The sequence below is a fragment of the Mugil cephalus genome, chromosome 9 (assembly GCF_022458985.1).
Source record: "Mugil cephalus isolate CIBA_MC_2020 chromosome 9, CIBA_Mcephalus_1.1, whole genome shotgun sequence".
Taxonomy (NCBI): Eukaryota; Metazoa; Chordata; class Actinopteri; order Mugiliformes; family Mugilidae; genus Mugil; species Mugil cephalus.
The window spans coordinates 2972169-2988861 of NC_061778.1; the positions used below are offsets into that span (position 1 = coordinate 2972169).

Genomic DNA, 16693 nt, shown 5'->3' on the forward strand with positions numbered 1-16693 from the left:
ATCCAGATATTATTTCTCACCCTTTGACCTTTAACCTTTTACCACTTCACACCTGTTGATCAAAGGGTAGACCGGCTCCAGTTAATTCTCAGGAGCTCGTCTCGGTTTTAAAGGTGAATTTGACCTGTAGTCACTGTTAATTCTCCAAAATCAGAAAAGATGTGGTGGTTTAATTATTAAAAAAAACTCGCTTAAAGAGCCGTTTAATAGGTTATATATCCAGGAGTCTGGCTTTTCACAATTCACTGTCAGTTAAAGCAACACCGGAAGTTAAAACGTTTACCCTTCAGAATAAAACCAGGCAGGCTTTGTTTTATTTAAAATAAATTCAGATTTTAGGATGAATTCTACCTGCATTTTCTACGTTTTCCATGTCAGTGATTATTAGAATTTAACTCAAAGGCTGCACTATTCGGACTTTCTGTTGTTAATTTTCCCCTATTTCCCTGAGGTCATATTAAATACACTTGGAAAACAACAATTAAAAGTATAGAAAAAAATAACAAATTCATAGAAAATGACAAATAACATTTTCATATAAAAAATAAAATCAACAATTATCCTAAATGAGAAAATAAATGAATAACAGATTAAGTAATAACTGACTTAAGTCTAAACAAAGTCAAGCAAAGATAAAAACAAAACCACAATTATAACAGCAATTTCAAATAAAACGCACCACTAATAAAAAAAAAATTACTAGAAACAGACATAATTACACACAATCTAGAACAATCTCACTATTAATTATACCTGTTCTCTGTTTATTTATTGATAATTGAAATCAGTTGTGGAAATTAAATTCAGAAAATGTCACAAAAAAGAAAGAAAGAAAGAAGAATTTGATAATGTACAAATGAATATCTTGTATTTTATTCTCTTTGAACCCCAGACTGAACCTTGTTTAGTTTTTGTGTGAAGTGTCCCACCGGATGTGCTCTGCGCTCAGCGCCTCGTTTTGACTCTTGTGTTTCTGGAGCAGCTTTACTTTCTCCGTCCAGAGCGCTCCAGAGACAGTAATAACCCTCCAGTAAGAGGTTTACCAGCCTGAAGCTCAGCTCCGTGTCCCCGGACACTGCGACTAAACTATACTTTTTACACCCAGCGAAGACAAATTAAAAACGGAGTTCATTCTGGAGGTAAATATCACTTCATATAATTTATTTTCGTGTTTTTTTTTTGTCACTTTTTCCTGGGTTTAAATGCGTTCGGTTGTTGTTGTGGTCTGCGGTCGCTGTTTACCTGATGAATAGAGCTTCTGTTTTCTATTATATGGAATGACAAAAAGAAGAAAACCAAAAGCAAAGACAGAACATTTTGCTTGTTAACATAAAAAGCCTGGGAAATCAGTGAGTGACACTCCCTTTGCTTCCAGCGCGCAACGTGCGCAGTTTGTCAGATTGAAGGAGTGAAGAGGAAAGAATTAAAACACACATATTTATACAAAAAACTTATATCCTCTCATTTACTTCATGAGTTTTTTTCTTAACCTCCAGTCTGTGTTTGGTGACAATCTTAGTAATCCTTGTCTCACCACACATGCAGACAGTTTAAGCAATAATGGACAATATGAGCCATGCGGGTTGTGATGATCTAATTGTTAAGCTGATTAAGCGCAGCAGCAGCAGCAGCAGCAGCCTTTTAGACGTGATGAAATTCTCCAGAAAGGCAGGGCTAACCGTGCATGGCGAAATCATTTTAAAGCACAAAAGGCAGTGACTCATGCTGGCAGTTACCTGCTCTGCTACCTGCGCCGTCCCAGGAATAAACTCTGGTCTGCTGCCAAAGAACCGGAGGTCACGCCGCACCGCGGGGAACCAGGGGACCGGTTCGGTGTGTTTCATTCGCGCTTTTTCAAAACAGCCTCCAAAAAATATGCATTTATACGCGTGTGCTGTGTGTATGTGTGGATTAGACCAGGAAGAGGTGGATTCGTTCCACTAGTCAAAGTCTACAGGAGGACAAGGGGTGATCTCAGAGGATAGGGTTACATAACACTCACGGAGGAAGGGAAGCAGAGTGGGGGTTATATTCTTCAACTTTCATGCTTTAATGTTTAAACCTTGCGCGTTAGAAGTGTTTCTGGTTAAGTCTGTTAATGTGCAACCAGACACACGTGGAGTTACAAGGAAAAGAAAAAAAGGATTAAAAGTAAAGTCTCTGGTTTTAGAATCATCTGACTCAGTGGATGCACATTACGAGTTCTAGGAATCTATTTTTGGTCCCAAGAAACCGAATACACAAACTTAACAGGAACATTAGTCACCATTAACTCACACAAACATATTTCACTACAGCCTGTTTTACTGTCAGAATCCGCTTTATGGTAAAAACAAACGGATTAGCAGACGAGCGAGATGGTTTTTATTATTGTTATTTATTTTTTTGTTTTTTGCCAACGCTCTCCTGCTGTGCGCAATTACGCGCAGGATGACAACAATAACAGCAGCGTCGTGCGTCCAGGCGTGTGTTTGTCATGGGAGACGACAGGACTGACTGGTGTGGAGGCTCTGTGGCCCATTTTTTATTTTTTTCTTCTGTTGAGATACAGGAAACAAACGCAGCCTGAGAGCAGAAACAGATGTCAGACCAGCCTCCTCTGTGGCTGATTGCATCATCAGCACTGTCCCAAATTCCAGAAAAGGAGCAAAGATACATTTCCTCTCTGAAAAAAAAAAAAAAAAAACTGGCAAGACGAACACTAGAGGAGCGTTTTGGAGAATAGTGTCTGGTCCTGAGTTGGTCGTGTAGTTGCTGGATGGTTCGGACTTGGCCTCAGGGTGGAGGTCAGGACGTTTTAGGTCAGAGGTTTGACCTAAAAACTCACCTGGGAGCAAACATGGATAATCTGGAAAGCTCCCGGTAGAACCACCTTTTTTAAATGTTACTACAAACATATCTGTGGACTTTTATTTTATAAATTGCCCTTTTAAATCAACATTATGACCAAGTAATAAGAAGAACTGCGATCTTTGTGATTCAATTCCACCACATCTGAATGTGAGCCACACATTGAGCATGTGAACGTCTGACGACTCCAAATTGATTGAATTTCCTCACTAACGTCATTAAAGAAGTTTGCAGCTCCAGGTTCACCACAGGTCAGACGTTTGAATAGTGGCAGCTTTTCTCTTTACTGAATTTACTCTTTGTTTCACATAAAAACAGGAGGTAAATGTAAATGTTTGTGTGTCTGTGTTTACCTGAAACAGTCTGGAACCAGAGTTTAAACTTTACTAATGAAGAGTTTAAAGATGTGATATAACAGTCACACACTGACCTAAAAGACGAGGGAGAGAGACTAAATTTCCTCCTTTTTTTCCAGGCTTTTTGAGACGTATTTAACAAACTCGATTGCAAAATAAAGCAATGCTTAAATTATAACACAAACTCCACCCGTCTGTTCGGTCCAGTTCTTCTGTCATTATCCCTGTTTGCACTGTTGTCCCGTCTCAGTCTGGTTGTTTTCGTGGGTTTTTAACGAGGCCGCCCTCCCTTCATTAGATCTGATTCTTTTGTTAACACAGCTGCTGGATTCATCTGTTCCATTTCTCGTGCAGTTTTCGAGCGTTTGGTGTTGTTTCTCTTTGTGTTAAACCCGGAGCTGACAACTTAATGTCTAATTCTTTACGACTCTCAGTGGCTTAAATTAGGCCCGAGCTGTTTGAGATGTCATCTTTAATAAATCTGCGGGTTCACGGGGAGAGAATTTCTGCCCCCGCTTTGTTTCTCATTTGTGGCCGGCGGATATTTGTGGATGGTGGCGTTGGAGGGACGGAGGGAGAAAGGAAAGAGTCTAAATCCCAAAATTTTGCATGAAGAATCTTTTCACGGTTTGAGCTGTTTTGTTACAAGTCTGCATCTGGAAGCTACAGAGGCTAACGCGTTAGCAAAGCTAATGAGCAGGTAGCTTGAAGTAAGAAATGTAAAATGTCCACGTCCACCATTCAAAGTGCTTGTGCCTCCAGGTTTTCAGCCTCTAAACTTATCTAATTATCTAACCTTCCCTCTTTTATTGTTGTGATCTATTACATTTCCCAGAATGCCTTGCAACAGTCAAGTTGTTGCATGCCGTTTTGCTTGTTGGACAGTTTCATTGAGAGTCTGCAGCTAAGCCAACAAGTCTGAGTTCAATGCTAAAGTTATGTTCACAGTGATATTGATGCTAACATTTGCTAATTAGCACCATGATCAGCCGTGATAATGAAACCATGAGCTGTAAACATGTCTCACAGTGGAGAAAAAGTCATGAGACCGGAAACATCACTATGATCTCATGGGATTTATCAGAAACCGTCTGAGGCGACGTCGGGGGAGTTCAGGAACAGTCAGACTTATTCAGATTTGAGTTTATCGGCGTGTCAGCGCTGAGCTCATTACGACAGATGTACCCGGTGCCAGCTGACCTGATGCCGGCGCTGCCGCACCGGCCCCGACTCTCCCGCCAGGAAGGTTACTCATCACTTTTTCAAAAGAGGAGACAATAATCTGGTTAGAAGATTTAGAACTAACCAGTGATGGAAAAGGAACAGACACACATCAGGAGCAGCTGGCGTTTGAGTGGAGCCTTGTTTGAAAAAAGAGAGTTTTCAATCAGTCTGCAAAATCTCCACTAGGTGGCACTAACTTATACATACTGACCCTTTAATTGTACCAAGATGATAGTCATTATTATTTTTTTATCTGTCCAAGTTAGACTAATCCAACTTCTAAGAGCAGTTTTTACAAGATTTCGCCTCCAGTAAATTTCTCGCCTGCCGGTTAAAGCTTGTCTCCTGAGTGTCCTGCGTGTGACGTCCCGATACATGCTTCAACCTGAAAAGACGGCAGGAAATACTGCAGTTTGTGTCCGTGGCGATTAAAGAACTCACTGTGGACGAGCTGCAAATAGTAGAAGAAGAACCATAGATCTTGTTAAGTTTGAGGTATTTTTTTTTAAAAAAAGTTCTCATTTATTTTAACCAGCTCTTCTCAATTAGCCTCAAAATACATCGACTACTTAAAAGAAGACGACATTTTTAACTCTGTGTGTGAGCTCACATGCGCGACCTTTAAAATGAGGCCCCTGTGTGAACATTCACAGGAGCCTTTCAGATGCCACTGAGGCGCGAAGGAGACAAGAACACCACTGATTCTGCTGCTTTTTTTAAAAACATAACCCAGCACAGAAAGTTAAACAGAGAGTTCAGTCACATGCCGAAGTAAAAAACCGAGGAGATTTAAGGGCAGAAAATCAGACCGGTTTTTCGTAGATATCCAGTCACAAGATGAACCTCAGGCCACTTCATGCTCTATTTAAATTAACTCTGCAAACATATATGGAGTCATGAGGTGTAAACATCTAAAAGTGTTGGTCTCCTCCTCCTCCTTCCAAACTCAGCCTGGAGATAAAACCCAGCAGTTGAATAACAGCAGGAATGTTTGGATGTTCGGATGCTGACTGAATCACAAGATCACACGCGAGCTCCAGGCGTGACCTGCGTGGTGTCGTCCCATAACTCAGCCTGTTTGTCTCCGTAAAGACACTTTTAGGGCTCTGGCCTGATAACAGGACGCCACACGTAACCACGCTAAAAAGCAGCAATTTCCGTGCAGTTAATTTGTGTTTCCACTAACGAAGCCGGGTTTTTTTTTTCTGGGAACGTTTGACATGTTTTTTTTCACACCATTAAGGGGCCGGCGGACCCCTCTCAGCAAACACCGAGGATTCTTGGAGTGTTTTCCATCATGTGTCCTCTGGCTCTTTGAAAAGAAAGTTGTAAATCTCCTTCATTCCTCCCTCTCCCCCTCCCTCCTCCATCTCCTTCGGCCTCTGTCTCACTCCCGTCTCCCTCTCGTCTTCTCCTCACAGATCCCTTCGGTGTTTTTGATGTCGCATTCCTGAAGTTTCTGCAGAGCGTCGAGGCGGCCAGAGATCATACTCTTCATCCCCCTTCGCCCTCGTTGCCTGAGCGGGACTCAGCGTCTGCTTGGATATGGCTTTTCTGCGTATGAGAGGAAGACAGAGGGAGCTGATCTGAGGTCAAGGCCTTTTCCTCCTCTCCTCCCGAGTCACATGTCTGGGGTTGCTGTCGCTACACCGGCCGACCTACATACTTAAAACTCAGCAGGAGAAGAAGAAGCAGCACAGACCGGATCGGAGCTTCTTATCAAGTGGAGCTGTTGACATTTCCATCCCCGTGGGAAACTGACGGTGTGGCTGTCGAGTTTTTGTTAAGAAGCAAAATGCCGGCAAAGACGCCGATGTACCTAAAGACAACAACTCCCAAGAAGGGCAAGAAGCTGAGGCTGAGGGACGTCCTGTCGGGGGACATGATCAGCCCCCCGCTGGGCGACGTCCGTCACAGCGCGCACGTCGGCCCCGAGGGGGAGGGCGACATGTTCGGAGACGTGGGCTTCCTCCAGGGCAAGATGGACATGCTGCCGTCTCAGAGCCGAGCCCAGAACGGACACTCGCGCTCGTACAGCGTGGAGAGACACGGCGGCGGCGACGACGGCGGCGGCGGCGGCGGCTTCGCCGGCAAGCAGGACTCGCACAGCTACGCCTACAACGGCTACCACTACCAGCACTCCTCCTCCGGCCTCCTCAAGACCACCATCTCCATGCCCGTGTTCATCGCCCACGAGCAGGCTCCGCCCAAACCCCCACGCCTCCACCTGGACGACCCCCCTCCTCAGCAAAACCACCTCCACCACCACCATCAGCCGCCTCCTCCGGAGTCCAACCACAAACAGGCCAACGGCTGCCGGCCCTCGGACAGCCCTCACCCGACGCTGTCCCTGTGCGAGAACGGCGTGGTGGGCCGCCTGGCGTCCGAGCCCTGCCGCGACATCTCCCTGTCCCCCGGCATCCGCCGGCTCGTCCCGTCCTCCGGCTCCTTCTCGGAGGTCTCGTCCGAGGACTCCATGTCGGAAATCTGCGCGCCGCTGGACGTTCGCCGGGGCCTCAGCCTGGACTCGGACGCCGGCCTGAGCAACGAGGACCTGAGGAGCGAACGCAGCGAGTCGCCCCTCTGCGCCCCCTTCCACCCCCAGGCCTCGTCGGCCGTGTCCCGGTCCGACTCCTTGGCCGGATTAGACCTGGATCTGGGCCCTTCCATCCTGGAGGACGTCCTGAGCATCATGGACCGCTACAAGACAGTGGACGACCGCTGTGAGCTGTGAACAATAATAGAAACACTCATATGACACATATATTTTTATACATGGTTTAATATATCCTTAAAAAAACTTTATGAAAAGGTTGAAAGATGGAGAAATGGGAAGAAGAAGAAGGAGGAGGTGGAGGACACAGTTTGGAGGTAATGAAAGACCTGAGTGTTGACAAGGTGGACATTATTGTTAAGTGGAGGGACGTCACAGCTCAACATGACGAGAGCCGAGGCAAACGGGCCGGTCCTTAGGAGCCTTCACCAGAGCTGAACCTCACACTCTTAACATTCCCGATGCTCAGAAAAACACCTTCCACTGTCTCCGCTGCATCGTCTGTCTTTCTCAACGGTTCTGTTAAAGTCTCTGCTTGTTAATCAAATTTGCCAATCAGACGTTTTCGGAAGGGAACTGGGAAAAATGATCAGCTGCACACCTGCTAATTGTTTCTAGCAACGCTGAATGTGAGAAGACAAAGCTGAACTGCAAACACAAATAGTTCAAACGCTGCAGGCCACGGTCTGTCCTACTTCAACTTTAACTGCCTGAACTGTCAGCTTCATGAATATTAATATCTTCATCCTTAACAGCTTCTTTCACGTGAAATATATAGAACTGGTGGATTTACTGATGTTTCCTATCAGCCGTCTCTAGAGATGCTTTTGAGGACAGCGGCCATCAACATTTTTCTGGAATTTTTCATTTGTTGATCGGAGGGAAACTGAGGATGTTTATTGTCGTTGTTTAAAAGACTTTAAAGTGTCAGAGAAGTGCTGCTTTGTGAAACCGTTTTCCAGATATTGGTCTTTTCCTCCGTTTTTGTGGCTCGCCGTCGGCCTCCCAAACATTCACTGTCTGCATTATCACAGTAGCCTATTATTCAAATGTCATTTATGCTGTGTATACTTCTGTAAATGAATAAATGTTTCCTATAAATAAACCTTTGTGCATGGGCCATTAATTCTTCACACACACTTAAATGTCATAGAAATATTAAAAGTAATGAAAGGGAATTCATTTTGTTATTAAAAGGGTTCAGAGTTTACAGATTAAATCAGATTTATCCAGATGTGAAATTAATATGGAATGGAAATATTCAGATATTAAACAATTTATTCACTAACACTGAAGGGTAAAATAAAGCGTCCATTAATAATATTTTCTGATTTATTTTGAAGGAATCAGCGGAAGTTATACTTTTATTACTAATGTTATCTGCCGCTCAATTCCATTATGTTTGTGTTTACTGCCTCCCAGTGGCCAATATCTAGAACTACATCAAGTTATATTTGTAAAGTTTGTGTCAACATACAAAGAAAAGCAAGCGACTATTTCCGTTTAGGTGTTTCAAAATAAAGTGAAAAGGGAAAGAAGGAAACAATTCGGCCTCCTGTAAATTGAGGATCCCGTGATCGATAAAGAGGGTCTACTTTTAGACTTACACGTCTTTATGGTAAGCTGACTGTTATATGCTAGAAAGGTCGCCATAACGTATGTCACTGATTTTTGTCTGTTACGGAACGGTATCTTCTGGTTATTCGTTTTGTTTCGTTCTGAAAACAAAACCGGAAGTAACACTACATATCTCCAGCGACGTAACAGACGTAACCGTCAATGTGGCGTCAATAACAACATGGTAAGTTTCCGGTGTAGCTAGCGGTTCAAATAAAACTCTTAACATGATTAAACGAACTGTAGCGCCACAATGAATATACCTGCCGTAATTTGATGCTCATATTTTATTATACTGTAGGTTTATCAAAACACTATTATTAGTTCAGTTATTTATTTTTTCCTTCGCCAGTTGACGGTTGAAGTAGTTTCTTCTTCGTCCAGTTGACGGCGGAAATTCAACGGGGAGCATTTCAACCGACCTAAAAAAGGAGCGTAGAAGAAGAAGTAGCAGCAGCAGCAGAAGGAGGAGAAGAAGAAACATCCTGTGGCCTTTTCTTGACTGCAGTAGTTTGTTTTGTGTTTTGCTCTCATATAAGTTATCGATGACTCTCTCTAAACTACAGAAGTAATCGACAAAGAAGAGCAGCTTCTGTGAAACATTTAGTAAAGATGAAGTGAGTATTTCATTGAGAATAAAAGCCGTCCTTCCAGACAACATGGGCTGTCACATTAAACCTGATAACACCAAGTTTAACGTTACCAAACTGACACAAGTGAGCTAAGCTAATGTTAAATATGACTCTAACAGCCGAACTTTATCCTCGTTTCTTTCTGTGAGTTTATTTGATATTGTTCTTTTGACTTAATGAGCCTGCGTGTACATTAGCTTAGCTTCAGTTACATGTTTTGATTCTTCAAAAGTTCAGTTTGTAGCCTGTGTTTATGCTATGTGATGCTAACACACTATTCCTGCTTCTCCCCAGGCTCAACATTGAGGGTTTGCTGGTGTATTTCCCTTATGACTACATCTATCCTGAGCAGTACTCCTACATGCTGGAGCTGAAGAGGACGCTGGATGCTAAGGTAGTTTTTTTTTCTACGGGATGCAGATACGAACAGTCAGAGATGAAGCTGGGTAGTTTAATTTTATCCTTGTAAGGAATAGAAACGTCATTTCAAAATGTTGTTATAAGATCATCAACTCTGTCATGTTTGTATGTATTAAAGTTACTGTCCTTGCGTTACACTGTCGTATTGTGTGACTCCTGCGATGAAATGTCTGTGTTAACCTGTTTGTGTTCAGGGTCATGGAGTCCTGGAGATGCCTTCAGGAACAGGGAAGACCATCTCACTGCTTTCTCTCATCGTTGCCTACCAGAAGGCGAGTTCAGCTTCCGTCAGATGTGCTGTGTTTTCATTCTTACCTGGAGTTAATGGTTTACTCTATGTGGACATCAGCTGCTGATGTTTGAACATGGTTCCTTCTTCCTCTTCTTATACAGGCTTATCCTCTGGAGGTGACCAAGCTGATATACTGCTCCAGAACAGTTCCCGAGATCGAGAAGGTGAATGAATGTCCAATTAAATGTGTTTAAAACCCAAGCAGCGACAGTTTAGTTTAACTTTCCTTGAAGTTAAAACGTGATCTCCGCATGTTAAGTCGTATTTAAATGCGCTTTATCTCCTGAGGTCGTGGAGGAGCTGCGGAAGCTGATGGAGTTTTACGTCAAAGAAACTGGAGAGAGCAACACCTTCCTGGCTCTGGCTCTTTCCTCCAGAAAGAACCTTTGCATCCACCCGGAGGTATGAACATTAACAGACCACCGCAAATTACAGTCTCACATAAAATATACAAACACCCAAAGCAGCTGCATAGTATTTTTGTTTTTTTAGATGCATGACCACGTTTATCTCTGTGTTTGTTTCTGAAATATGACCTAACTTCTTACAGGTGAGCTCTCTGCGCTTTGGTAAGGAGGTCGACGGGAAGTGCCACAGCCTGACAGCGTCGTACATTCGTGCACAACGTCACAGTAACCCCGGCCTGCCAGTCTGCCGCTTCTATGAGGTAAGGTCTCACCGATCTGAATTACTGGAAGGTTTCTGCAGAATTAAGATATATTCTCTGAACTGTTTGTTTGCATAAAGTGTGAGATTAGATGCTGCCTTGCAACTTATTTCTATGTCATGTGATAATTGGACAAGAGGTTGGAACTAATGAGCCGATGTCTCAGCCGTTGAAATAAAAACAGAAATGACCTGTGTTACCTCACTGGGGGGGATGCAGTTGTAACTGCAGACTAGAGCTGGTTTTCTGAATGGACTAATGTGATCTAGACTTACTGAGGTTCTACAACATGAGAACTGATGTGGAATTAAAAAGTTTACTTTTCTCAAACTGACTTTGATGCAGACAAACTTCATGTGATTCATCCTCCTCTGTTTGTAGGAGTTTGACGCAGTCGGCCGACAGGTGCCCCTCCCCGCTGGCATCTACAACCTCGATGACCTTAAAGACTTTGGCAGGAGGAAGGGCTGGTGTCCGTACTATCTGGCACGATATTCGGTGAGTTACTGATGTGAGAAATGCTTCTCTAGTGGAACTGCAGACATTTCTGCTGATTTATCAGTTCCATGTTTTGAGGAAAATAAAATGGGGTGTTTTATTTTAGTGGTTTATTTCTCTTATTACTTAGACGTTCTTGTAGAAAGACAGACTAATAATCTTCAGTTGTACTTCCTGCAGCTCATTGTCTCTCCTGTCCTCTTCAGATCCTTCACGCTAACATTGTGGTGTACAGCTATCACTACCTGCTGGACCCCAAGATCGCCGACCTGGTGTCCAAAGAGCTGGCCAAGAAATCTGTAGTGGTGTTCGACGAGGCTCATAACATCGGTGAGAAGCTGCACGTGTGGATTTAACAGTTTATTGTGTAGAAATCAGAATCAGCTTCACGCCGACGTCGTCTCTCGCTCCCCAGATAACGTTTGCATCGACTCCATGAGCGTGAACATCACCAGGCGAACGCTGGACCGCTGCCAGACCAACGTGGACACGCTGCATAACACCATCCACAAGTAAGAGCGACTGGATACACATCTAAACATGCGCACGCATCAAAATGCAGCCGATCGTAGACGAGAGCCGCTGTGTCTTCCCTGCTCTCTGATAGAATAAAGGAGACGGACGCCGCTAAGCTGAAGCAGGAGTACAGACGGTTGGTAGAGGGGCTGAAGGAAGCCAACGTTGCCAGGGAAACGGACGTCTACCTCTCAAATCCAGTGTTGCCTGATGAAATTCTTCAAGGTTCGACAAATCGCCAGAATTAAACGTTAAAAACAAACAAACTCTCTGCTCGGATTCTAGAAAAAGAATCACACCCTTAGAGAAAAGGAAAAAAAAAAAGATGTAAGAGAACATGTCAATACTGTAATAAACAGATGACGTGGCCAGACACAGAAAACCACAGAAGAAGAAACTTTAGCCTGTTTGCAGCTTTTAGCTTTTAGAGTTAATGCTTCATCAGAGGAAAAAAACAAATGTCAAAAAAGTCCGATTTCCTTTAGAAATATAAAACATTTGTTCGGTTTCTTCTTCCTCATTGAATTAATTAAGAAATTAATTGTTTTGTCTAATTTAACAGCCAATTTCCACACAGTAATTCAGTTTTAGTCTTTCAAAATGAGAAGAAATTCAGTAAAAAAATTAATTTATCCGACTTTATTTTCACACAGTGTCTTGTATTTATATAGAGATTTTCTACCTGTTTGTACTAAAACAACTTTACAGTCTGAAAACATTGAGCTGAGGCTCCAATAAACTGATCTCTCTCCGTTAGAGGCTGTCCCCGGTACGATCCGCACGGCCGAGCACTTTGTCGGTTTCTTGAGACGTTTCCTGGAGTATCTGAAGTCTCGTCTGAGGGTCCATCACGTCGTGCAGGAGAGCGCCCCCCAGTTCCTCAAAGACATCTTTGAAAAAGTCTGCATCGACCGCAAGCCTCTCAGGTCTGTTCTGGCTTCACGAAAGTTCATGAACTTTGATTTGGGTTTTCTTCCCTTTCTCATCTTTTCTTCCCTCCCTTCATCCCTTGTTTCTTTCTTCCTGTCCTCTTGGTGTCTCTGCAGGTTTTGTGCAGAGCGTTTGCAGTCGTTGCTGAGAACCCTGGAAATCGCCGACATCGCAGACTTCTCAGCTGTTACTCTCATCTCTAACTTTGCGACTCTCGTCAGCACCTACAGTCAAGGTACCGAGACACTCGTGTTTGTCAACGTGAACATGTGACTTTTTATCTTTTGGCAGATACTGCACATCTCCCTCCCTCCCTCTCTTTCTTTCTCTGTGAAGGTTTTACTATTATTATCGAGCCCTTTGAAGACAGAACTCCAACCATCACCAACCCTGTGCTGCACTTCAGGTGAGCTGGAACTCATGAATTATGGATTTTAAATTGGGAACCATGTTGTTTTTGGGTTCATCCTTTATAGTTAATGATAAAGATATGGAAAACATTCCTGGTGTTTCTGAACCGTTGCCAATTAAATGTGATCATTAATTAGTCTGGTTGATATGAGACTCTGTGAGTGTCCTTTTAATTTGGGACTTTTGTTTCTATCTTTGTTCCCCTGTGTCTTTCTCTCAGCTGCATGGATCCGTCTATAGCCATCAAACCTGTTTTTCAGAGGTTTCAGTCGGTCATCATCACCTCAGGGGTACGTTACAGATCAGCCTGGTTCCTCTCTGCTAGTTTTAGTCATTTAAACCTGGAACTTTTTGTCGTAAACCTGCAAAAATGTCTATTACATCACAGCAGAGTGATTGGTAGCTTTTTGTGAATTAGTTTTTATTTATATACTCGTGATACAGTTTATTTTGGTTAAAAAGTATCAACGCTAACATCCTGAATATGTCCTCCTTTTATCCTGACGCTCACTGACTCGTCCTTTCATTTGTCTCACCTCAGACTCTATCTCCTCTCGACATTTATCCCCGAATCCTCGACTTTCGTCCCGTTACCATGGCGTCCTTCACCATGACGCTGGCTCGGACCTGCCTCTGCCCTCTGGTGTGTAGCTATCTCTAAGTCTGACCATGGTAACAGGAATTTGAGACATCCTGTCAAACAAACAAACATCCTTCATCTCTCTTTTTTTTTTTTTCTTCCTCAGATTGTTGGCAGGGGAAACGACCAGGTGGCTCTGAGCTCAAAGTTTGAGACCAGAGAAGACTTTGGTGAGTAAAAACGTCTCATCTTTTATTAAAGCGGCCACGTCCCAGCATGAGTACAATTAAAATGTTTCCGTTTCATCACACGACATCTCACTACACAACAAAAAAAACACGCGTGTGTTCTTCTTTCCCAGCTGTGATCCGTAACTATGGCAACCTGCTCCTGGAGATGTCGGCTGTTGTTCCCGACGGGATCGTGGCGTTTTTCACCAGCTACGTCTACATGGAGAACATCGTGTCTTCGTGGTACGAGCAGGTCAGTGTCAGGTAACATCGTTAAAGGAGTGTGTCAGTCAACAGTGTCAGTGGCAGTTTAGCAGTTGAATTATTCTTTATTTGGTGTTTTTTATTTATTTATTTATTTTTTTTATTTGCAGGGCATCCTGGAGAACATCCAAAGAAACAAGCTGATTTTCATCGAGACTCCAGACGCTGCAGAGACGAGCATGGCTCTGGAGAAATATCAAGAGGTCAGAGAGATTTCTGTTCTCTTTTTACTATAGAGGGTGTGTACGTGACGTCACAGACAGCGAAGTCTCCATGGTTACGGCCACCGAGCGGCAAAAAGTGACAGTTGATCATGGAGATTAGCAGCATTAGGTTAAATCAGAGGCTTTAATAGCGTCTAAACCGTAAAATTTATTTAAAAATACACAGAGAGACGTGTGTGATTGACTGAAACAACAGATTTGAAAAGCAGTCAGAGATAGATTTTATATTTTTACAGATAAAGAAAAGAGAAGTAACTGTATCACTGCATTAGAAGAAACAACTGGAATCCAGGCGTTGTGGTTCACATTTAGTGTCAGAGGCCTTGTGACGTCATGTGTGTGTCCTCTATTAAAGAAATCACATAAACATTTACTGTGACTGTTTTTCCTTGTGACCTTCTTTCTTTTTGCTCTTCAGGCTTGTGAGAACGGCAGAGGAGCCATCCTCCTGTCTGTGGCCAGAGGAAAAGTGTCTGAAGGAATAGATTTTGGTAAATTATTATTATTATTAAAACTTCCTGTTTAGTTTAATTTAATTTAAAGAGTTACGTATGGTTTTATATATTTCGTCTGCCTCTGTTTTCTGCTCAGTGCACCACTTTGGTCGAGCCGTCATCATGTTTGGAGTACCGTACGTTTACACGCAGAGCCGCATCCTGAAGGTCAGAACTAACACTGCATCCAAAACGTCTCTATTTATATATTATATACTTAGATCCTGCTGTTTTACTTAATTCACAGTCATTTTGGAATCAGACCACAGACATTTTATTAAACTTTACTTCATAAACTGGCAGCTGAGGTCTTGAAAAGTTTGTGGGTCACGTAAATATGCTTGGAAATTTAAATTAAGAGTAGAAATATTCTCTTTAATCTGTTTTTTTCTGTGAAGTTTGAGATCAGGAACAATATTTAACAAAAAAATAAGAGACAAGCAGGGATATTTTAATGTGCATCCTGTCTTTTCATGTGTTTTCTTTGCCTCAGTCTGACTTTTTTCTCCTGACACACATGATTCAGGCTCGGCTGGAGTACCTTCGGGATCAGTTTCAGATCAGAGAGAACGACTTCCTGACCTTTGATGCCATGAGGCACGCGGCTCAGTGCGTGGGCAGAGCCATCAGAGGCAAGACCGACTACGGACTCATGATATTTGCTGACAAGGTCTGTGATGTTTGAATATTTAAAGTCCACAGATCTGATTAAGAGCCTGCACAGTGTGACGTGATAGAAGCTGTTATAACTCCCCTGCTCCCCCCTCCCTCCAACAGCGTTACGCCAGAGCAGATAAACGTGGAAAACTTCCTCGCTGGATTCAAGAGCACATCAGTGACGGCAGTTTGAATCTCACCGTGGATGAAGCCGTCCAGCTCTCCAAGCACTTCCTGAGGCAGATGGCTCAGCCTTTCAGACAGGTACACGCCGCCATGTTTTCTTTTTCCTGTTAACCAGGTAGGTAGCTAGTCTAGGACATTCTGAAATAACAAGGTTGTCTTCAAAACAAATAAACTTTGAATAATTATCAAGAGCTGATAAGGGATTTTAAATTCATGATTATTAATTCAGTAAAGAACGGTTGTAAATAGTAGCAAACAGCAGCTTTAACCAGACGCCGTTTTTACAGCACATTAAAAAAATATTATTTTTATAATAAAACCTGAACCTTTCCTCTCTCCAGGAGGACCAGCTGGGTCTGTCTTTGTTGACTCTGGAGCAGCTGGAGTCGGAGGAGATGCTGCAGAAAATCACTCAGATAGCTCATCAGACTTGAAGGTGACCTACGCTCCATGATGTCGTCGTCGCCGCAGCAGAAACGCCGTCATCAGCCGCTACAGAGAACTCACATTTAGGACGTCATCATCAAACGACGACACCCATAAGAAAGTGTCAAACGAGGGTTGGCTCATTTCTGTCAAAAACCTGCTCAGTATTTTAGAGTTTAAATATATTGTCAGGTCCAGGGTGTTTCACCTTCACGGATTTCAGCTCCACGTACTGTTCATTGTGTTACTCAGCTGTAAACTTCCATGAAAACCAATTAGAACCGTTTCAGATATTAAATCTGATCATTTTAGCCCAGAGTAGTAAAAGCAGATGTTGATGCAGTGTTTTGTATAGTTCAACCAACAACAACAAAAAAAAAACAATAATGAACCTGATAAGGACTGAATTTAAGTCTTAACACAAATGTTTACACTGTTTTCAGTAGTTCATCCTGAAAAATGTTACACATTATGTGCTGTGTTGTTGTTTTTTATACTTCTATCTAGTGTCTGTCATACAGACAAATCTGCTGTTCTGTTTCCTTTGCTACTGTACATACATTTTATACTAAACATGAATATTTGTCTTCCAACCAGGGAGTTGTAATATAAATGTTTGTATTAAACAGCTGACTCTGGTTTTTTCTTTTTCTCAGCTAGTTTAG

The 16693-nt window shown here is 42.8% G+C and overlaps 2 protein-coding genes across 2 annotated transcripts; both read left to right on the forward strand.

Moving 5' to 3' along the window:
- Window positions 1-981: 981 nt before the first annotated feature.
- Window positions 982-8089, forward strand: zgc:154093 (uncharacterized protein LOC777623 homolog). Its single transcript, XM_047595029.1, has 2 exons — window positions 982-1139; window positions 5852-8089. Exon 2 carries the CDS (start codon window positions 6226-6228, stop codon window positions 7162-7164), a length of 939 nt encoding a protein of 312 aa, XP_047450985.1. The 5' UTR covers window positions 982-1139; window positions 5852-6225; the 3' UTR covers window positions 7165-8089.
- A 931-nt stretch (window positions 8090-9020) lies between these two features.
- ercc2 (excision repair cross-complementation group 2) lies at window positions 9021-16666 on the forward strand. The gene is made up of 23 exons (XM_047593548.1): window positions 9021-9218; window positions 9528-9627; window positions 9848-9925; window positions 10047-10109; window positions 10234-10347; window positions 10496-10612; window positions 10994-11110; window positions 11317-11440; window positions 11526-11622; window positions 11718-11851; window positions 12384-12552; window positions 12673-12791; window positions 12893-12962; window positions 13188-13257; window positions 13509-13610; window positions 13714-13777; window positions 13909-14030; window positions 14152-14244; window positions 14684-14756; window positions 14857-14927; window positions 15286-15429; window positions 15537-15680; window positions 15944-16666. Exons 1-23 carry the CDS (start codon window positions 9214-9216, stop codon window positions 16034-16036), a joined length of 2283 nt encoding a protein of 760 aa, XP_047449504.1. The 5' UTR covers window positions 9021-9213; the 3' UTR covers window positions 16037-16666.
- The last annotated feature ends 27 nt before the right edge of the window (window positions 16667-16693 follow it).